Below are 22,629 nucleotides of genomic sequence, written 5' to 3' on the forward strand. Positions count from 1 at the left end.
CGAATCCTCGTTATTTCAATCCTAAATATGAATAGGTTACTGTCACTAAGAGATAATATAAATTCTTAGTATAATAACTTACATGTTATGTCCATTTACTTTTTAAAATTACCAATTCGATTATTTTATTATTTAGAAAACGCGTTTAATATAAACCTTAATTAAATTTTCATAACACATAAAGCGAAGAGTAGGAAAATACGAGTTAAGTCGTGATGAAAATTATAATTTATAACCAAATACTTATTTTAATCACAAAACATTTATTTTCCATAATTAAATACAACAAAAATGCAAATTCTACTATTGATAACATCGTTTAATAAATTGTATTATGTCTAAATTATTTAGAAATAATTTAAATTATCTTTACTTACACTCATGCAAAATATGAAAATAAGAACGTTAATGGTCTGTTACAGTAATTTTTTACAAATTATGTGCGTGTTTACCGGGTCCCCTCCAATTTTAGTTACTTATTTCTAAAAGATGTTGAAGGCAAACAGTTAAATGGCAGTGAAGAAGTATTTTGAAAATTGCTTGCATTTTTCAAATGTGATTATCCTAAAAAAGTTTCTAACTGTTTTGATGTTGGCACTTTGATTTAAAACTAACTGGTAGGTAATAAAAGTCAGGTTATTATTGCATTTTTGCATTGCGCAACAGACATGGACGCAGAACAGTGCTTGAATTTTTTTAAAAGTCAACATAGTCTGGAAATAAATTTAATGGATTTAGAGTTGATCACTACTAATTTTAGAGATTTAAGAAATTTATGTGCTACAAAAGGTTTTAAAGCACAAAGTGATATTGCCAGTTGTCCTGGATTAGTTGAAATCTGTTTGAATATCATGCGAACGTTATATTTTAATAGTGATGTTGAAAAATATCAGAAACCGTTTAATATAGGTATTCAATTCATTGGAAATTTATTAGTTGGACACAGTATAAATAAAGCGAACATCTGGATCAAATATTTTAATGATTTAAGGTAACGAATTAAGTCAGTTTTATTAAATTTCAGTGATTTCTCAGAATAACTTTGTTTCTTTAAACATGAGCGCAATTGTTGAGCTAGCTCTTGGAAATATGAATTTTCTTATGTATGCCAATGATATGAAAATGTTTTATAATTTTTCTAAATATGACGATTACGATTGCGATAAACTTCTAAATTTCAGTAAAAATTCATTCTCTGAGTGTACAACATAAACTAGATGTTAATATAGATAAATGTTCAATAATATTCTGCAGGAACACTAACCTTATTTCTTTAGTTATCGTGTTGAATCAGTAAATTTGAATAACGACCATTGAAAGATCTAGACGTACTTTTTGACACGAACTACTATTGTATCCCATTAATGTACTCCTACGGATTAATATCTAAAACTCCTTGGCTTCGTTCTGAGGAATAATGCAAGGGAATTACATAATTATAATATAAAAGTGGTACAGCTTCTTTTTGGCTTTCTAGTACGTCCTCTCTTATAATTGTGCCTTACTTTAATATGGAATCCATCATTATGACCATACAACATTGGAAAGGATAATAACTTCTCAAAAGGTCAGATGTTTAGCCAAGAAAATGTATATCTAGTATATATTCGAAATAATATTTAAATCAGTCTATTTAGATACATATTTAGTATTTGCTCTAAAGTTATGGATAGAGATTCATCATAATCTTCCTCCTAAGCTTCATAATATGATAGCTCGACGCTCAACTTTAATTTGCGCTTTCTTTTTTTGATAGCGCATAGGTTCTTCAGTGAATTGAGAGCAGACTTGATTTTTTACGTATCTTCATAAAGAAATTTATTTTGTTTATTTCAGAAATTGGACATTTAATGAAAACTTAAAAACTAGGAATTATTGTGAAATGATAATTTACAATTTAATGTTGGACATAGAAGATGTTGAAGAGCATATCTGCAAAGATACGGAGTTATTGGAACGATTCATATTAGATGCAACCAACGAATTAGAATTTGCGTAAGTTGTTTAAATTATGATTAAGGTCCCATTGAAAAACCATAAAATAAAAATAGATCTTCGAGAGCCTTTAACATAGTTTTGTTAAAATATTTAGCGTAAGGCGTTTACCCATAAGAGAAGCCTTTCATACTACACCGAAGAGAGTCCGTCTATCTTTAGGGTGATAAATGAAAAATGAAGTATGTATAGGCGTACACCTACACCCTAACTCGGAAGGTTTCCAAAAAAAAGTCATTATTTTAAATCTTGCCGCATACTGTTTAAATGCGATTTTACTTATGTGTTATGTCTCCATAAATCATGACTGGAAATATAGTGCTGCCTCTTGTTGCACCAGGGTTTATTTAGGACTATTATCTAGGTTTAGATTAAATATAGCTTTTGTAGATTTTGTGAAACAGTTAAAGAAACACTTTCGTTTCTAAATATATTGCGAAGAGATTAGATTTAACCACCAAAAGAATGTTTTAAAGCTCAGACATTAGCAAAATTTAGTTATAAAAGGTTTAGTGCTTTCTAATCCTAAATTACAAATTGCCAGTCTTTTCTGAGAGATATGTTTTTTAATAGTTTTAACCCTAAACTTAAGGGAAATGTAAATATATTGACTTATCACCATGAAATTGTCTACATTTGCTTAAGTGTTGTGTTATTGCAATCAGGTTTATTTAAGACCTCCGCACCAATGCACATGTTGAAAACTAAATAGAAAGTTCTTATTGTGCTTAAATTTTGTTTAGTCTAACTTCAAATTACAAGTATGTTAGTTTAAGAGATAAGCACAATACAGTTTAAGGGCTTAAACAGAATCGGGAAAGAGAAGGAATGAGCCCCAGTTGAGGCCTGTGGGTTTGTGAAATCCAAAGTGTGCTATATTTTTTTTAGGATCATGTACATTGGGAATGTTGAAACTGCCAGAACATGTTGGGCTTGAGTACTTACAGGATCTTTAATATAAAAAGTGTAACTTGATAACTTTCCCTGATGGGATAGGTACCATAATTACTTTCCTGCAAAGGATTATTTCACTTTATTTAAAATACAGTCACAACAATAATTTTTAATACCAACGGACACCCAACTAACAAATAAAATTAATGATATACCGGCTATTTAACAGCCCTAATGATGTACCATTTCAACTACTGATCCTATTTAAAAGAGCTTGAAATGTATTGGACAGCGCAGAGAATTATTTTATTATCTCTCACTGATATAAAGTAAGATGGTCGAAAATAATTTTTAATTTTTTTCTCTGCTTCTAGGTGTTTTATTATGGAAAAAATCATTGCAAATAATCTACAAATAATATATGAGAATATAACTAACGATGAATGTCTACGATTATTACAAATTGTTAACAAATGTTTAACGGAGAATCATTCGTATTTATCAATCAATGCAGTTAGTTTCATTAAAGAAACAACCCAACAATATTTGGAAAAAGTTATTAAAATTGATGCTGTACCCTTTATTGAAGCAAATATTGCAGCAGAATTTTTAAAGATGACTAGTAACCTGTCATATAATCCTCAATATAAATCCTTGCTGCAAAGTGATTCACCATTTATTACATTTATTTTAGGTTTGTACAATATTTTTTTCTTGTGTATTTGAGAATTTGACGAGCATTTTCATTTTTCCAATATAAATCCTGAATTGATTTTCCTCTAAACTAGTGCTAATCGAAGGTCACACAAGAAATGTTATTTAACATTAGGCGTTTAAACTTCTCAATTGTGTAAATATGTCTTGCCTGTTCTGTGATAAGTAGACGATAATTTTGCACTAAAGATGGAGCACCTTCGGCAATGAAATCCTCAAATGATTGGTTATACAATCATTATACCTCACTCTTTTACTTTTTTGGTTATGTGACCTTTTTCCCGATTTCTCAGTTCAACGTCCAATTTATGGGGCCAGAAAATCTTGTTTAGAGAAGCGCGTTTTTAAGGTGAATCGGCAGAGAAAGATACATTTTTCAATATTTCCTTAAAAGGATTTCCTTATCTTTCTCTGTCATAAGTTTGGTACATATAGATTGAAGCTCAACATATGCTTGAATTTCATTTTTTTTTTTATATATATCTTATTTTTAGCTAAACTAAGTGCTGTGCATAAAATGGGACTTGAAAGTGTCAACGTTTTTGCACCAGTTACACAATTGGAAAAAATGGAATCAACTGATAACCATCCGCTGCATTTAATCAAAGGTTTATTAATCAGAATCATTGGAAATTTATGTTATAAAAGTAAAATCATCCAAGACACGGTAAGTTTAATTTTGTAAGCAATAATTCCAGTATATTTTATGGCATGGGTACTAGTTAATTCAAGAGTAAACAGAATCCAATTAATATAATTTATTCATACTGATATTTGCTTATGAGACATCTTAGCGTATTTTCCCCCGATTAGGCATTGTCGCCATTGCTAGAATCTTGATTTACGGCAGAAAATTGGTCCCAATTGAAAACATGTTGCAAATGGCACAAACCCGGACTTGCCCAGTGTGAAAATTCAGCCTTTTATGTCAAAAATTCCCATTAGTTATAGTCCATCTCACTTGCAAACAAAGTATGCGACGTACAATCAAATCATAAGGGTTACTGTTGGCAAAACATACATAAGGGTTACTAGTTTTAGCAAAAGTAAACTTTTACTTTCTCTAATCTAGGGGTTTTCAACCTGGGGTTCCCTGGAACGTTGACAGGGGCTCCACAAGTGACCACTGTTTGCTCAGCCAAAAGCAAATAAATGGAAATAATCTATACAAAGAATTTTTCATGTGGGAACGAGGCAGTTGATGGTAAAAAATAAATATTTTATGGATAAAATAAAATCTTGAAATTCGGTAAAAGGCACGTGCTTCAAATACAAATTTTGGATTGACATTAGAAATGAATATCCTGAAATTGCCAAAAGTGTGTAAAATATCTAATGTCATTTGTTTCAACCTATATATGCGAAAAATCTTTTTCTTTTTTTTTCTTTTTTTTTGTACACTGCCACAATAACAGAATATAGAAATAGATTGGATGCTGAAATGTCATTAGGTTGCAGATTTCAACAATTATTGCCGATGTAAAAATGCCTTGCGATAGAAAACAAGCACAGCCAAGTCATTGAAAGAATTTCCTTTAATTAATTTGTTATAATTTAAAATATTGTTCCTTTTGTTAATTATTCATAAAATGTATTCTAGAAAATAAATAAAATAAAACCTGATTCGCTACCTCACTATTCATTGTCTTATTAAGATGTTTGTATGTATTAAGATTAAATAAAGATACAAAAATAATTTTGGGAATTTGAGTAGAAAACAGCTGATAAACTATTTTGTCTGCTACTTAAAATGAGGTTCATTCAAGAAAACCATGAGCTCGAAGGGTTCCTAAAAGTGTAAAATTTTGGAGAAATGTTTGAAACATTTTTGTAAGAAAATTGTTTTGGAACTGCATTGATCTGAGCATCATTTTTCTAAAATAATATTTAAGTAGTGCTTACGTCTTCAGACGAGCTTTATGATCAGCTTCCGGTGAGATGTTGAGCGACCGCGGATTAAAACCATACTCTACGCTTACACCGTTCAACTATCATACTCGTTTAGAACACTGCCCGTCATCCACAAAAATTAAGCAGACAATAAAAAAATAATTTTAACTTATAATATATTATGTTAATTGTTGTTCATTCTTTTTGGTGACTGATTCATATTTTCAATAGGATGAAAAAATAATTGCCATTTCAGTCGAGCATTTTACTCGACTGACATGGCACTTATTTTTTCATCCTATTGATATTATGTTAAATTAGAATTGCAACTTACAGAATGTGTTTCAGAGATTTTTTGGTATTGTTTTGAAGTGGACTATTCCGTTCCATTTGTTTTGATAAGTTTTTGTTATAAAAATATTTTTCCAGAAAAATTACTTTTATAGGACTTGTGGACAGTACAATTACCAATAAAAGTTTATATAAGTTTAAAATATTTATGGTAAGAAAAAAGTCATGTGTTGCACTAGACGCTGAAAGATACAAACTTTAACTAGTAGTTACATTATGAATTTAGGTTTCGTTGTCGAACGTTGTTAATAGATTATCCTTAGGAATATTGAGGAGCAGTCAAACATTTTGTATACAAATTTCTTTTTTCACCAATGTTTCGGCAAATTTATTGCCATCTTCAGGGTAATATAAATTTGTAGAGCTGTATGTTATGATCATGTAATTGCATACAACTCCTCAAATTTATATTACACTTAAGATGGCAATAAATTTGCCAAAACGTCGGTAAAAAAAGAAATTTGTCTACAAAATGTTTGACCGCTCTTCAATATTCCTAAGGATAATTATGAATTTTACCAAATAACTCCTTAATAAATTAATACTAACTTTTTTTAATTTTTTTATTTATTTATGTTTTTGTTTGCAGGTACGTGAGATGAATGGAATTTATGTCATCCTTGATTGTTGTAAATACGATTCAAGAAGTCCTTGTATCCTTTGTTGATTATTTTCTTGGATCATTATTTGCAAATATGGACTTTCGAGGGGTGGGTGTTAGTCTAGGGGTCATTAGTGTGGCTTTGTAAGTGGAAGATCCCCAGTTTGCCCCGCGTATGGCTAATTTTTATTTGTTAAAAAATTGTTCATAAGCTCCCGCCCCCGCCCACGATACCTAATTGGTAGTTGGGCGTTAAGCCCCGCCTGAAAAAAATAGGCGATTACTTTACTTAAGACTCCCGAAAGAAATGCAGTTTCTAACCAAGTCTAATCTTTTGTTAAGGAATCTTGAAATATCTAATTTAAAAGTTTCTTTAATTGATCTAGATTATTTTATTCTGCATTACGATATATACTTGTTGGTATTCAACACTTATATTGTCCAGTCTATCTAACCTTCACGCTGTACGTGTCGAAGTTCTTTGAGCCTCCTAACCTATATATTTTAGCTCAATTTATTTTAGTTATTATTTAACTTTTGTTTCTTTTTTCTTTTATACTCCAGAATTGATTTTCCTTTAAGTGATTTAATTTTTGTTAATGATACTGATACGTTCGTATTACATTAATATTGGAGCGAAGAAGGGGGCCTAGAGCCCCTTAACGTAAATAAAGTTTAAGTTAAAGAAGGTAATAAAAAGGAAAGTTCAATATGAATATTGCTGAAGAAAAAATAAAAAGAGCGACATTTTTAAGCTCTGGGATAAAGGTCTATTTCAGGTGTATTTGGAAAATAATAATAACGGTAATATGGAAAGAATTCACTCGATGAAGTCGTAAAACTTTCTTTAAAAGACATAAAACATAATAAGTTAATTGTGATATTCAAGATATATAAAAAAAGTGTGACTCAGCAGTCTGCTAAAGTGGTTTTGGTACTAATTTGCTGGTTATATCAGTTATACTTGAAGAAAAAAAAAAAAATCACGATCCCAAAATCCTTCTAAAAAGACAACAACAAACATAATTCGGATTTGGGTTATGAATGATGTGGAACTTCATAGATATTAATGAAAACTTATTAAAACGTAATTTTAAGAATAAAAACGAGAACAAAAATGCTGAAGCTAATAAAATAGTGGAAATAACAATTTAAAAAATATGTGGTTGAGCTGAAAAAAAGCTCCGGGCGCCAATAACCTTAGATATTGACGCGCCTTAAATCATTAAAAAATAAAAAAATGAGCGAAAGAATTTAATAAAAAGATCACGATGGCGGATGAAAGTCGAGACGTCCAATAAACAATAAATAAATAAAGTTTCATTAATTCAAAAAAATCTGTTCTGAAAAAAAATTAAACAGAAATGTCTAGTGAGGAAACTGCTATAACGTAAACGCTAATTTAAAAAAAAAAGTCAACTTAGAAACTATTAGGATTAGACTTGCATTTTAAAAGAGATTAATACTTGAAATCTCATAGGGAGTTAATGAAAAAAGTTAATGAATAATTCATTCGTCTCAAATGTTACTCATTTTGTGAACTTTTAAAAAAACCCACTTAGTCTAGTCAGCGTACCAGCATAGTGTTGTGCTTTTTATAGGTACAAGTAGAGAATCAAGAAATACGAACGTGTTTTTTAAGTAAGTGCTGTTTGAAATAACATAAAAACAAGTATATTTTTCTTATTTTATTTTTACATGAAAGCCTTAATCTACTTTTCTAATAATTTCCACTAATGTTAAGGACTTTATTGTATCGTACAACCAGCTTTTGAATCCCATCCAAATAGAAGTCTGCCGCCTGACTTGACAACCACTGCAATAAGGTCGATTTGACATCATCATCGTCGTGGCACTGACCACCCAGATGCTTCATCAAATGCAGAAACAGGTGTTAGTCACCTGTAGCGTTTGTTCTCATTCACTTTTTTGTCAGCTTTTTGCATAAAATCTTCAATAATGACTGATGATCGTTCAAATCGTTCCAAATCATGAATATTCTTGCGGCTATCTTTAAAAACTCTAACCCATTTCCGTACCATTCCACTGCTCATAATGTTTTCTCAATAAACTTCACAGATCTCACGATGAATTTCAGCCGCTTTCACACCTTTGGAATTAAGAAAACGAATCACACCACGTTTTTTTACAGTCGGTGGAACTCTCAATCGGCGGAGCATTTTAAATGCTCATAACCAAACCTAAACACAGCCAAATTTTCCGTAATAGCGTCTGGTTTCTTTCTGATAGATGTAGGTACACAGGGCGCATGCGTCAAATGCCGACCAAGCGGCATTTGCCTGATTTCAAAACGGTACCTAAAAACTCGCCTTATAAATTGTGTATTGGTAGTTGGACGTAAAGCCCGCCTGAAAAAATAGGCAATTACTTTATATATACTTGTGAGCGTAAAATTCGTATATATATGTATATATTTTTTTTTTAGTTATAAGTTTGTTATAGTTCAGTTATTCGGCTTTTTAACGTTCTTATTTAACATCAATTTATCTCTAGTCTTGACATAGACAATACAATGGTTAAGTTCGTTTACATTTCAATCACAAGTTGCTTGGACAGCAACTTTTCCATTGTATGTTACCTGCAAGTCATTCCTAATCTCTAAATTAAATTGCCTCTTATGGGATTTTCATCTGAGTTCATAGATTCAAAATAATTTGTCCCTAACTACACCTATATAAAATTGCATTTTATTCTGATGGTTCTTTAATTTTCTTTCTTCCTTAACTCACAATTAGTCATAATGCAATGGTCTATCTTGGCTGTTGCTAATTTGTGCTTCAACAACCCTAAAAACCAAGAAGTTATAATGTCAATGCCAATTGACTATTCTAAATTGATAAGAAATAAAACAATTGGCAATCACCTAGAAAAAATTTAAGAAAACTTCAAAATAAAAGAACAAACTTAAGATAATACATATCAAATGCATTAAAATATTTATAAGAAAACCTTATAATCATTTTTGTAGCATTTAATTATTTGATATTACATTTTACTCCTTCTCTTTCCCCATTTGGCAAATCCTTTCTTAGTTGGTCTCTCTCTCCGTAGCAATGATTTTTCTTTCTAAATTTTGTCTTTATTGGAAAAAGTGGACTAGTCACTTTTTGTAGGATCTCGGCGTCTCTGCGGGTATCCCAGCCTAACAATACCTTCATGACAAACCCAACTATATTTATTAATCTGAATGATTTTTCTGGGAAAACTCATTTTGGGTATTTTATGATGTGAGTTACAAAGTCTTACAGAGTCAACAACTCGAGATCGTAGTAAGATAAAGTTGTGTGAGGGTTCACATGGTATACTAAATTTATAATTTTTAGCAAAGGATTAATTGAAATTATATTCACAAAATATATATATTTTTTTCTTTTCTTCTTGGCTTTCGGCATACAGCCAGCCAACTGACCCCTTACCCAAAAAATATTAATGCAGACCCTATTCTCTTTAAAGCTGACAATAATATGGTTCATTTCAGACTGGTTGTGTAGGTTTAATAGTTTACACAACGCACTCTGGCTATCACTAATGATGGAGTATTTTTTTCTCCGACAACGTATAAATATATACATTTCAAGGCCGTTAAAATAGAAATTAGCTCTGCTGTAGATGAACGCCTCATCTTCTAATTTATTTTAGTTACACAGTTACGAACTGGATCATTTACAGCAATTCCGACTTAATTGTTAATTTTGGACACATCTGTAAATAAACGGTATGAACTGGGGTAATGCGTAAAAATATAATCTTCGAAGGCCGAATGTTGGCCTGCTTTCCACTTTCGAAGAGAGGTTTGAATTTGTTCACGCCATGTTACCTGTAGGTCGTCTCCACCTAAACAGTTAGCAGAAAACAGTGTAAAAGGAGAGAGCCCAACCCAAGCGTCGTTCGCTTGTTAGTCGGCCATTACTGCCCAGCCTAGCTAGGGAACACTATGTCGTCCCGTCAACACTGGTGCAGATTCCCCCAGTCTTTGTCCAGTATGAGACTGTAACGTAATCTTATCGATCATTCTCCCTTTGTGTCGTCGCGCGGTCAATGTCTAAAGTGTCAACCAGTGTTTTATTGTGAAGACAGTGTCAGTCTAAGGATAAATCAAAAGCCATCTTGTAGCCAATATCTTAAAATTATGAATTTTGTCAGTCCGAGGCTAAGTCCAAAGCCATGTCAAATTGTCGAAAGTTTTAATCTGTGGTTTAACTGGAAGGGAACGTGTATTGTATTGTAATGTAAAGCCAAGCACTTGCTAATGTAACTTTGTGTTTAATTATGAAGGGATATAACTAAGTCATTCTAATCATTCTTTTCTGGTCTAGACCTCCTTATTTTATTTTTTGTACTATTGTCTTAATTGTAAATATAAGAATATTTATTGTCTAATCTTTATGGAATTCTGAGTGTAGGTGGAGTCCCTACTCCCTAGATTCCCCGCTTTTAATATTAGAATTATTAGTTTCAATAGTATTTTCAGTTTGCTCACCCAACTTATTATTTTCAGGAAATAGAGGCAGTATTTCTTTCAGGTCAGCTCTTCCAATTTATATTATTGCTGCCCTCTCTCAGTCTTTCCCACGTTATAGCTATTTCAGGATTTTCAGTGATCCAGCATCATCAGAAAATTTTCTGCGCTTTTCGGAACATGCTGTACATTGCAAATCAATTATTCTTTATTACAGATTTGACCTCGTTGCCCAAACTCATCCTTCACTAAGAAATCCTAAGCCCTTTCAGTTTTCTTCACCACAACGCTCTTGCCCAAATTTATGGATCAACCATGCCCTTTACACAAATTTTCTTTATATCCCTGACTGATATCGGGCTTTCATCCTTCATCAGAGTTTTTTAAATCAGTTTGGTGTAGAGAATTTGTCTTCACCTGTTTCCGTCTCACACTACATTCTAGAGCTTTTATCCAGCACTGTGGACCCAACTCGACTTGAATTTTGCTTCTTTTCTTAAAAAGTCTTCAAAAAAAAAAAAATACCACAACTGTAAAACCATTTTTATTTATTTCAGCTAATTTTTAAATACAGCAAAACTGTCACTTAGAGGAGGATGAAGAGGAGTCAATTTCAGCAAAATTATGTGACAGTTCTTCAAAGATTCCATTCAACACATCATTTGTGGCTTTTTGTCCGGACAAATTCACCTAACCCAGAAACAATGCATGAAAAAAAATAAATCACAAGTTCTCGATGCATTATATTTTCTTTTGGTTAACTTACCATAAATGTTGGAATTTTTAATTTCTCCAGTAGTCTCAGTTTGAGCTTCATGTTCCCATGTAAATGTTGTGAATTGCGCAAACATACAAATTCATCAATCACTTCGACGCTTATTAACACTCTAGACAGAGAGAGAAAAGAAATTATACACATGTAAGTTACAAACTAGCAATCTGCTGACGACTAGCAGATAAAAGATTTGCTGAGTACAGCACAGATATTAAAACGGCTACTTCGTAACGGTCTTTGGTCTCCCTCGTAACTGATTAATTCTGAGTATGTATTTCATTTTATTTAGAGAAAATTTTAAAATTTAATTAGACTTAAATTGCATAATTTCATAAATTACAAATTTAGAGTAAAACTGAAAATAATTAAAACAAGAAGCTAATTCTCGTTACATACATATAACAAACATAACATGCAAACTCGATCCGACATTGTAAGTCATATTTATACTCTTGTGTTAACAGTTAATGGAAGAGCCAACAACAATGAATTTTTGTACTGCTTTTTAGGTAAAATTTTTGTATCATTAACTTTGACTAAATATATCGTATTATTTCTAGAGAATTCTGTTTTTCATACAAAAAAAAATTATATCCTTTGAAAATAATAAAAACAAATTTTAAGTGCACAGAATCATAAAATCGCATGCCAGAATTAAGAAAGTAAAGCTAAAAAATTATCCAGATTTTCAGAGTGGGCCAAAGAATTGTTAGCCAGATTCCTAGAAATTTCAACTAAGTCAATAAATTCATAAGCACGTCAATTCCAAACGATTATAAAAATGATACCTACAAGTTCAATTTTAGCGAAAATTAAAGGGCCAGCCGCCACTATAGTCCACTTTGTATGGCTGCTATAAGAGAAGCCAGTGCGTGCTATTTGTGCAGTGGGACTAGAATATATGTATATATTTTAGAAAGTAAAGTTCCCTGAAAATGTGCTCCAATCCACTTCCCATTAGAAGCTAGTAACCTTGACACTCTGTCATGAATCAGATATGTTAAACACTATTATTTTCCTCAAATTTATTCCTAAAATACATAAAACCTTAAAAAAATTATATAAATAAAACTCACCTACCCATTGTACAAAGCAGTTACGCTGGCTATGTACAGACAAGGAACTGGATATGAAAACTGTATATTATGAAGATCAAATAAATGTCCATTGCACAATAAATACTGCAAGACTTTAGCAAATTTAGGTCGGACAACAAGTTGTTGAGAGATTGATGGTTCTTGCTTCTTACTAATTGCAAAATATGGCTTGCCATCCAAAAATTTTTCACCTTCTATATTACAACATGATAGGAGTAGGCTAATTCTCGCTTCATCCTTGAAGTTACCTGAAACTAAAAATTAAGATATTTCCAATGTTTTATCTGAATAAAAAAGTAGCAATAATAGTTCAATGACAGCGCAAAGGGAAGTCCCAGGTTCTAAACACTGTCCTAAGATTTCTGTCCTCAATAGAATTTACATTCTTTTACATGATGCGCCTCGGTTTAAACAAAAAAATACTCACCATCAGTGACACTCAAATTCTTGTTCGTCAAGTATGAGATTATTTCTTCTTTCTTACAATCCAGAATCCATAAAGAAAGAAATGAATTTAATATTAATATCAAGTTATCTTTGGTGCTTTCATTAGCCGAGTGGAAGATATATTTTGGTATAAGTGATTTATTGATTTCTTCTGTTATTTCGCTCAATGAAAACTGTTTTGCACACCACAAAATGTTATCGATGTCTTTTAATCTTACACTTTCACAACCCTTTAATTTATCATTAATTTCCCACAGTGACATTTTAATTAGTTTATTCACAAAAACTATATCACTATAACGAGCATCACTAAAGTACACGGCCAAATGAATCTTTGAAATAAGTGGCATTTGGATGATTAACTCATCAGGGATTTCAGTGATATATAAGAATAAATCATCATAATATCTAGAATAACGAAAACACTTGATAAAACTTACAAAAATGTACGATTCATATTTTATCAAATGTAGCAAATCAGTTTTAATTTTTTCGGAAAAATATCTTAAAACATTTATATCACGTATTGGTATGCTACTTTGAAATAAGGAAATACAAAGTATACCAAGTTCTGTTGTGGATAGTTCAAGCAATTCTTCTAGTGATATTTTCTTCATAAGCATACCCACAAGTTTCCTTGACGCTACCTTCTTTTTGGCTAAACTTGCGTAATACATAGCTTGTAATTTGTGATAGAGTAATGAAGGTGGATTTTTTAACAGGAATGAAATAGCATTTTTATAAGTAACAGTTTTTACAACATGTGATGGCATAACAGATGCAAAACACTGTAATAAAGGTAGTACATCGTTTTCGTGAACAATTCCAATAGACAACTTTTTACCGACAGCAACATCCACTTGAAATATTAATTTTTTTGAAAGTGTACCCCTTTTCTTAGATGTCCACATTATATTTGCAATATCTTCACAGTTCAAATGTTGCATCTTTTTCATTTCTAGAACATCAGCGGTATAACTGGTTTTTTGAAAATCCCAGGTAAGAAACTTCTTACACGTGTTAAATTTTGTAAGAACACTGTACTGAAATGTTTCTTCATGCCTAGCTAACGCAAACGATGAAGTTGAAAATTTCAATTTATTCCACAATCCAAATTTAAACTTGCTGCATAACGACTTAAAAAACATAAAACAATTATGCATAGTACAACAATTACTATTACATCTTCTATAACTGTCATTTGTCTTGTGACAACTAACTGTTAGAAATTATCTGAAATCTCTTAGCACAAGCTGATTGCACTTCTCCTTATACTTTTAAAACCTCCCCATTTAGGTTTTTGTTATGGTCAATCGAAATCATACATACATCGATTAAAAAATCAATATTTATTTCTATTATAATAAAGACAAATTAAAATTAATTATTAATTAACCTGAATTTATACATGTATGTGTATGTTGGTTTTTGTGCGGCATATAACCTTAGGATTTTTTTTTAGCGCGCCAATATCTGAGGTATTTGACACCCAGAGCTTTTTTCAGTGCACTGCCAGTCTCCAGACATTCATTGCCATGAATGCTTCTATGCCCCATCAATCAATTCAACCATAGGTCTGTTTTAGAACAAAGAATTCAAATTAATTGGAGCACTCCAATATCAATTTTAATAAGACTCATTCCATTTACTGCAGCTTTTAATGGAGGAGAGTAAAATGAGGTGTTTTATTGCTTATAGACCAATCTTCGATAATCTCATTTACGAGATATACCATATCGATTGTATATCAACATGTTATAACCTCATGTTTGTTCAAATCTTCAAATTGTGTGGGGTCATTCCGTGCTATTATTTAAAGTACATTGCCAATGGCAGATTTAAGCAATGGAGTTGCTGAAAAAGATTTGAAACATACCAATGTGTCTGCACATCCAGAACACTCCCAAATTACTTCTGAAACGCAAAATGATAGATTATCTATGGATCAGTTGCCTCTAGAGGTAATAATAACTATTTTGTTTTGTTTTATATTTTTTATTTTTATTAAGAAATTAAATTTAATGAATGCAGGTAACCATTGTGTACATTAAAAGAATATATTGCAAATTGGTCTGTTTACTTGGAGAGTACCAGTTTAGTGAACTGTCAAACCAGTTGTCAACGAACAGTATTTTATACTGAGTCTTAAACTGTCAATTCTGTGTTTCCTTCATTAAAGCATCTGAGTAAATGTTTAATTCGTTAAGAAGTAAATAAAATTCATGCTGAGCGAAATTTATTTTTTGAGTACACACAATAAAACGAAAAACAAAATTCCACAGTAAAATAATGTCTGAATTACATCCACCCATCCTCTCAAAACAGAGGTCTTACTCAAAGGGACGTTCCTCCACAGCTCTACTTTTATCTTGGAGAAATCCAGCAAATAAAATCAAACCCACAACGGATCTGCACAATGAGAGTATACAGTAATACTTAATATACGATACATTTGTATATACTAACCAATTCATAATAATTTTTTGTTATAATAATGATAAAATGTTTATTACATCTTTATAAATAAATAGGCACTTTATTCTATCTCTAATCCAAATTATTTTTCTAATTTATCTTTATTTTGCTCTTTAGTCTGAATAATTAAAACTGTCCGGTAGGACAGTTGTAAAAGGGTTGATCACATAAAACACGCACATTATAATAATAATGTGTGTTTGTTATATTAAATAACGATACAAAATAATATAAAAAAATAAAGAACAGAAAACTAAGAAAAACAACACAATGCATGGACATTATGTCCGTCTGCAGACACGCACTTTATAATAGAAAAAGAGAAAGTAAGAGTTGGATACTTTCGAAATTCACAAAGTTAAAACAAATTTGAGTCTTGAATTGATCTTACAGAAGTAAACAAGGGCACAAATTACACACACTTAATAACAAATAAATTATTCAACAATAATTATTCATTTCTCAATTAAAAGTAAAGGTAAATCCTTTAAAGTAGTACTTGTAGTTGAGTATTTTATTAATAATTGGCTATCCTAAAAATATCCATATTAATATCTGTTTTATGTTACACATACGTATGTATGTTTTTAACTTGTGAGGAGAAGATGTAGATTAAGAATGTAATTGAAGAAAGGTATTGTATATTATTTAAAATTGAACTATTTAGATTAATTATTACCTATTATTTTTAAAGCTTGACTACTACATAAAGTGGAGTTTTTTCTCTGAAAATTCCTCTTAACGACATCAACAACATGGCTGATTATTTTTTATTATCAACTATGAACGTTTCATCAAATTAGTGCGAAACTAGAACAATAAATAAGTTATTAGTCAAATATACATGTGAGGTGTTCTTGATTTCCACTTTTGATGGTACGGTAGGTAACAAAATTGCTTAATTTAATCGAAGAATGAACTTATATCGGCAATGCTTATCTTCCTATTGCTGTACTAAACTTGCCCATAAATCTGATGCCAAAAAGTAAAGTAAAATCGTTAATGAATCGTGGTGCATGCATTTTTTTTTTTTTGGTGATTTATTTTAGCCTAAATAGTTTGATTACTATTGATTAATAGATATTGAAGTCACTCTAAGGTAAATGGTTTGATACTCTTTACTCAACAAATATTTTGTGGATGAAAATGGCTTGCTCAAGGGTCTATGATATCCAATAAATTCTAAGCAATATTAACGCAAATTTGGTGCTATTACTTAAATGATGTCACTCGTCATATTTCAATTAAAACATGCTTTTACGAACGTTTCTATATAGCTAAAAGTACGACCTGATTTACGAACGAAACCTTGGGTACTTACAGATTTATTTACCTTTTGCGTTTAATTAACACTTACACCAAATTTTTTAAACTGTAGATTTAAATTTTTACTAGTACTAAACTTTTTTTTGTAAGTTTTGGGTTGATTTTTTCTTTTTGTTTATTCTGTACAGTTTGATATCTGTTTTACAGATTTTTTAAACATTTGAAAAAAGCAATATTTTCATTATAACTAGATAGGGTGCAGTGGCACAACAGTTAATAAACACTCGAGAGATATTTTCAAAGAATGTTTAGATTTGATATACCCAAAGAATTCCATAAAAAAAAATTCGCGAGAAAATGTTTAGGATAAATGAGGAAGGTATTTGTACATATATGTATAATAATCGCAATTTATTTATAATAATAGCAATTTAGTATGACAGTTCGTCGATTATTTTAAACAATTGCAATACTTCTTTTTAGTAGGGGTAAGAGCAGGATAGCACTTTAACGTTACGTAGGGAAGTTCTAACCTCTTCAACGTACCAAATTTTGTCAAAGTAGGACGAATATTTACTGAATTCTTATTAGAATAATATTAAAGGGGTCCTTACTTACATGGGGCAAACTCCTCTCCCATTCGATGTACAGCGTCGAGAGTCCCAAAAGCCACATCTAAATGAAATTTTAAATCGAATGACACCTTATTCATAAAAATCGGTTTACGTGTTTAAACAAAAAAGGTAACAAGAACAAAAAAAAACAATTTTTGAAAATGCCGTCTTGCTCATTTTTGGCATCTTTTTTCTCGGAAACTAATTAATCTGAGTTGTTGCAAAAAAATTACGAGGATATGCGCATTATTTTAAAGCAAATTTAGGAATTATACTTAACTTTTGCGCAAAAAGAGGAAACATTGTCGTAAGTTAGGTGTTTTTCAGCGGATAGTTTTAATTAGTTAATTAATAAAACTAAAGCAAGTATATTTTGGACAACAGTGGGACGTGTGCATTTTGGCTTATAGAAATCACATTTGAGAATAACTGAAAAATAAAAATTACAGGAAACTCAACTTTATATTCCGTTTTGATACTGATGGCACTTCCTAGATTAAGGTTTTAAAGGGGCGAGTTTGGTGTAGTAATATGAGGTTGGGTCTCCAGCTGAGACCACTGTTTTACTTTCAAAATTTATATTCATTGGAAAAATATCAGACAAGTGTGTGCTTTCACTCTCGTCTACTTCACATGATAATAATAATTATAATAAATATAATTATAATATTTATAAAGTGCAAATATTGAACGGCTTAAAGAATCCGTCAGCCGGAGTCGTTGTTACTACAATACATTTATACAAAAATATAATTCATGTACCTACTGAGAGAAAAGAAAAAAAAAACAAAATATCTGAGCTAGAAATAAAACAAAATAACCGATATATAACAGAATTATAAATTATTAAAAATTAAATTCCTGAACCAGCTGATTAGACCAGGCGTGGCGAGTATATTTAATGAGAGGTCGACAACAAATAAGTTGTGCTCTTGTAAGTACTGAATGTCCGAAATTCAGTCTACGAATCTCAGAAAGAATTGAGCAGTCGCCAAGAAAGTGCACCACGTCCTCAATTCACCTTGAATTACAAAGAGGACAAAGTTCAGTTTCCCTAGGGAGCTATGGCGTATGGTTCAGGTAGACTAGCTCACATCTTAACTTAAAGTTCCAGCGGAGTTCAGTTAGAGTTAGACCCGAGGAATGATCCTCATTGAAGTGACAAAGATTGAAGGAATGGTCAAGTTCTTTATATAAAAGGAAGCAGGACGAGAGAGAGAGAGAGAGAGAGACGGTCCAGAAACCCCCGTCGATGGGCTGCTTTCATCTTAATTAACAGGGAGGCTAATTGATCTCTCCACGCATGTATATTCACCACAGAGGCACAAAATCGTAGGAATACTTCTGAGCCAAGTCTATCCAACGTCGAAACCATAAAATTTGTTTATTGATAATTTCCAAAGCTATGATTTTCGGTAAGCGATACTGGGGGAGTTCTAAAACTTTTAAAAAAAATTCCTCTAAAAGGTCCACAGCGGTCTCAATGTATAGCATATAATTAGGCGAAGCTGAGGGAAGTGCAAATAATTTTCTAATTAAAAATCTTTGGAGACTCTCTACATCATACTTTTGAAATCCCCAGACCTGGGCAGCATAACATATCACTGAACTAAAAAATGGAATTAAAAACTTGGAATTTATATGGGAAAGGTATGGTACCTTGCGAGAGATTAGCCAGACCAGATAAGATTAAGCATTCTCTACGAGGATGCAACCTTCTCTGCAAGATGGGTATTGAGAGAAAGTCGAGGCGTCAGATATGTATATCTATTAACCTCCACCAGATGATTTTTGTAATACCACTTTACTGATGCGGCCAGTCTGCCTCCCTTTCTGAAAATTAAAACCTTAGATATATTAAGGTTGACATAGTGATTCCATAAGTCACAGTAACTTGCTAGAATATAATTATTTCTCTGTAGACTCTTTGGGTTGTCGGCAAGAAGTACCACATCATCAGCATGCATTAAAATTTTGATGGAAGTGTTAGAAATATGAATGCCGCCCTCAAGTAACGCAGGAAGGTCATCCAGGAAGAGAGAAAAAAGTAATGGACTTCAAAGGCAGCCCTGCCTTACTCCACTCTGCACTGAAAAGGGGTCAGAAATTCCATCTTTGCCTCGGACAAAAGCAGTAGCATTTAAGTAAATGGATTTTAGAATCGAAATAAATTTTGAGGAAATGCTCATATTGAATTACTTTAAAAATAATGCTCTATGGTTGACATGGTCGAACGCAGCCTAAAAGTCAATTAAATTTAATTAAATTATTCATTAAATTGAAAAGATTATAATTAGTAGAGTAACCTCGTCTAAAACCAGCCTGGAATTCGCTTAGCGAATCATTTTCAGCTACAAAGTTCTCTAATCGTTTAGGCATGAGATACCTCTATAGTTGGTCACATCGTTCATATCACCTTGTTAAATAGATCTAGATGAACTGTCTGGCGGATATTCCTTAATATATATGTAATTAAATAATGATAATCTCTCTTTCAGGGTATCAGAAGAAAACATGTAGAACTCGTAAGTAATTCTATCGAGACCAGGGGTTTTGTTACGCTTAGCGTTATTGATGACTGCATTGAGTTCTTCAATAGAAAAAGGAGAGTCAAGTGAACCTGAAAATATTAAGGGTTCAGCGTAGAGTATCAAAGAAGAATCGGAATGAGGATTAAGTAATTGACTGAAGTGAGAAACCAGATCAGATAATGACTTATAAATGTTTTTGATTTAAAATAATTTATTAAATGCCACACTTCTTTTGTATCTCGAGCACTATTGAACTTATTTGCCAGAGAAGTGTAGAATTGTTTCTTTCTTTCAGTACAAAGTGCATTATAAGAGTAATTAGCTTCCACGTAAGCTTTCTTGATTAGGATCGAATTACTTGACAGAAATAATTTTAGCAAACTAAAAGATTTTATTCTAGCCCGATGACAGGAAGAATCAAACCAAAGGTTCTTTCTGGAATTCCTAATGAAGTTATTAGAAGAAGATGAAGGGCAAGATGCCCTAACGACATCCATCCACAGATTGAGCCATATTTGAGTATCTCTAGAAGGAAATAAGGGAATATTATTCAAATTATCTTTATATTTATCAGAAAGATTATCAGCACAAACTAACTGGGGTATCAAAGGTAAAGTGTTTACAATATTAAAGGTTGGAAGAGAAATTGTAACTTTAATAGGAAAATGATCAGAAAACTGTTCCGGTAGTACATTAAATTCTTCTATTAGAGAAATAGATTCAAGAGGAACGCAGCAAATATGGATGACAGAACAGCCTAACCTACTGATAAACATATTCACCATTCGAATCCCCAAGAAAACGTCCATTCAATATAACTAAATCAAAATTCTCACATAACTCAAGTAATTGTGGCCCCTATTGTTCAGAACATCATCTTTACAATTTCTAGTTAGTCTGCATTTATGATTACTTATGAACAGTTCATCGGAGGAGAGTCTGAGCTTGACGAACTCTAACATTTAGATCACCCATAAGAATAAATTTAAAAAAGGAATGACCATCCAAGAAAGTAATTCAATTTTGAAAATTTCCTCCCCAGGAAGTACAATTTAGATATACTGGAATAATTAACACATTATGAGATAAAACTTTAATGCCTTTTAAATGTTTATTGTCACTTAGTGAGAAGTGAACTAAGTTACTTGGTAGCTAGACCTTATACCAAATAGCAAGGCAGCCTTAGCTCTACCATGTCTGGCAGTTTTACTAGCTGGAACACAGACAAGATTAAAATCAGCGAATTAGTTACTATATGAACATATATTTTCTTCTGTAATAAAAGTTTCGATAAGAATAAAAACATCAAGTGACCTGATAATATTTAAGAACATAGAATCATTAATTTTCCCTTTAAGACCTGATATGTTATAGGAAATTATTAACAATGAATTAAGTGATACATATGCAGAGGTCATAGCCATGGTGATAGATGTCCGACTGACGGTGTGTACTCATGGAGATGGTTAAACAGCAGATGGAGCAGTCGGGGTAGACATTACTGCAGATTTGCCAATGGGGTTCTTAAAAAAGTAATCCGCCGGGAGTGAATTCGAAGCCAACGCATTGATGAAATTGGTAAAGTCAGCACCCACAAGTTCAGACAGTTTTCTAGTGCCTTCCTCATTTTGAAACATTAAACCTTTTGCCAAGGACCACTCAAATCTTTCATTCTGAATCAGTAAAGTATCATTTAATATTGCCACTCTGACTCCAGATTTGTTACGTAAAATTTCCCTTCTGATTAAAAGCAGCATTGACCTCATTTGCCTTGGCCTTATGTTCGGTGGGAAGTCTTGCTGGATTACAAAACCTGTATTTTTCAGACACAATTTTTCAAGATGGCCAACTTATCATGAAAATGTAAAAATATAACCAGTAAAGGAAATACTTGGAAAAAATCAGTTTATATTTTATTTCAAAACTTGTTGACAAAAATCCCTTGTAACCTTGACCATATCATCCGTTTAACTGTACTAATGCCCTTGAAAATGAGATTATTCCGCCTTGAGCGAAAGTCTATTTCTTCCATTGTATTAACACTTTTTTTATTAACTAATTTTAATGAGTCTGATTCAGATCTTAGAAGGCGATTTTCTTCTTTAAGAGCTTTCTTTTTTCTTCTTTAATCCTCTCGGAGATGATTAATATCTTCCTCAGAAGCCAGAGTTGACAATTTTAAGTCCAAAAGATTTGACATGACCTGAGTAAGATCATTCATGGACTTTTGGCTAATACTTCGTGACGAAATTGGCATTGATATTTGTTTTGAACATATGTGAAACTCGGGAGGAGAACTTCTTGATCTCTTAGGACGATTGGTTGACGTCTCGGCGAAAAATAAGCACTAATTTTTGCCGACGTAAACCTTTTCAATAACAGAGTGATCTTTTATTATCCAAGATATTAAAAATCTAAAATTAAAACCCCAAATTTCGACACACAAAGGTTTACTGTAAATTTACTAATTGCTATAAATATAATTAGATGTGGTCCAAT

The 22,629-nt window shown here is 31.8% G+C and overlaps 3 protein-coding genes across 10 annotated transcripts in view; 2 read left to right on the plus strand and 1 right to left on the minus strand.

Moving 5' to 3' along the window:
- Positions 1-268: 268 nt before the first annotated feature.
- LOC141457493 (ataxin-10) lies at positions 269-10,847 on the plus strand. Of its 2 annotated transcripts, XM_074134561.1 has the most exons (6): positions 270-991; positions 1,837-1,995; positions 3,264-3,583; positions 4,098-4,270; positions 6,434-6,497; positions 9,202-10,847. In XM_074134561.1, the coding sequence occupies exons 1-6, from the start codon at positions 669-671 to the stop codon at positions 9,342-9,344; spliced, it is 1,182 nt and encodes a 393-aa protein (XP_073990662.1). In that variant the 5' UTR covers positions 270-668; the 3' UTR covers positions 9,345-10,847. The 2 variants fall into 2 exon arrangements, with proteins under 2 accessions (XP_073990663.1, XP_073990662.1); XM_074134562.1 differs by lacking the exons at positions 6,434-6,497; positions 9,202-10,847 and adding an exon at positions 5,019-5,238 and having other exon boundaries at positions 269-991.
- Positions 10,848-11,456: 609 nt separating this feature from the next.
- Positions 11,457-16,529, minus strand: LOC141457488 (uncharacterized). 3 transcript variants are annotated; one of them, XM_074134553.1, is made up of 5 exons: positions 16,399-16,529; positions 14,641-14,820; positions 12,781-13,051; positions 11,692-11,812; positions 11,457-11,615 (listed from the first exon to the last, which is right to left on the minus strand). In XM_074134553.1, the coding sequence occupies exons 2-5, from the start codon at positions 14,681-14,683 to the stop codon at positions 11,508-11,510; spliced, it is 543 nt and encodes a 180-aa protein (XP_073990654.1). In that variant the 5' UTR covers positions 14,684-14,820; positions 16,399-16,529; the 3' UTR covers positions 11,457-11,507. The 3 variants fall into 3 exon arrangements, 2 of the variants coding, with proteins under 2 accessions (XP_073990654.1, XP_073990652.1); XM_074134551.1 differs by lacking the exons at positions 14,641-14,820; positions 16,399-16,529 and adding an exon at positions 13,225-14,542; XR_012460391.1 differs by lacking the exons at positions 11,457-11,615; positions 14,641-14,820; positions 16,399-16,529 and adding exons at positions 12,493-12,681; positions 13,225-14,544 and having other exon boundaries at positions 12,777-13,051.
- LOC141457490 (F-box/WD repeat-containing protein 9-like) overlaps positions 14,986-22,629 on the plus strand; it is a 34,725-nt gene continuing 27,081 nt past the window's right edge. For 4 of the 5 annotated variants that reach the window (XM_074134556.1, XM_074134557.1, XM_074134555.1 and 1 more), the window contains exon 1: positions 14,986-15,205. In XM_074134556.1, the coding sequence (XP_073990657.1) occupies positions 15,074-15,205 (132 nt within the window). In that variant the 5' untranslated portion in view covers positions 14,986-15,073. Of the gene's footprint in view, positions 15,206-20,097; positions 20,290-22,629 lie in introns of all 5 variants that reach the window. The other variant, XM_074134559.1, reaches the window with a different exon arrangement.

Source organism: Rhodnius prolixus, unplaced genomic scaffold (genome assembly GCF_049639745.1).
Source record: "Rhodnius prolixus isolate KJV_2025 unplaced genomic scaffold, Rpr scaffold_16, whole genome shotgun sequence".
NCBI classification, from domain to species: domain Eukaryota; kingdom Metazoa; phylum Arthropoda; class Insecta; order Hemiptera; family Reduviidae; genus Rhodnius; species Rhodnius prolixus.

Coding starts and splice junctions, on each gene's coding strand:
- LOC141457493 (XM_074134561.1), top strand. CDS start 669: ATGGACGCAGAACAGTGCTTGAATTTTTTTAAAAGTCAACATAGTCTG. Junction 3,584..4,097: donor ATTTATTACATTTATTTTAG/GTTTGTACAATA, acceptor TCTTATTTTTAG/CTAAACTAAGTGCTGTGCAT. Junction 4,271..6,433: donor GTAAAATCATCCAAGACACG/GTAAGTTTAATT, acceptor TTTTGTTTGCAG/GTACGTGAGATGAATGGAAT.
- LOC141457488 (XM_074134551.1), bottom strand. CDS start 14,407: ATGCATAATTGTTTTATGTTTTTTAAGTCGTTATGCAGCAAGTTTAAA. Junction 11,813..12,780: donor GTAACTGCTTTGTACAATGG/GTAGGTGAGTTT, acceptor CTCTCTGTCTAG/AGTGTTAATAAGCGTCGAAG. Junction 11,616..11,691: donor TAAAAATTCCAACATTTATG/GTAAGTTAACCA, acceptor TTTCTGGGTTAG/GTGAATTTGTCCGGACAAAA.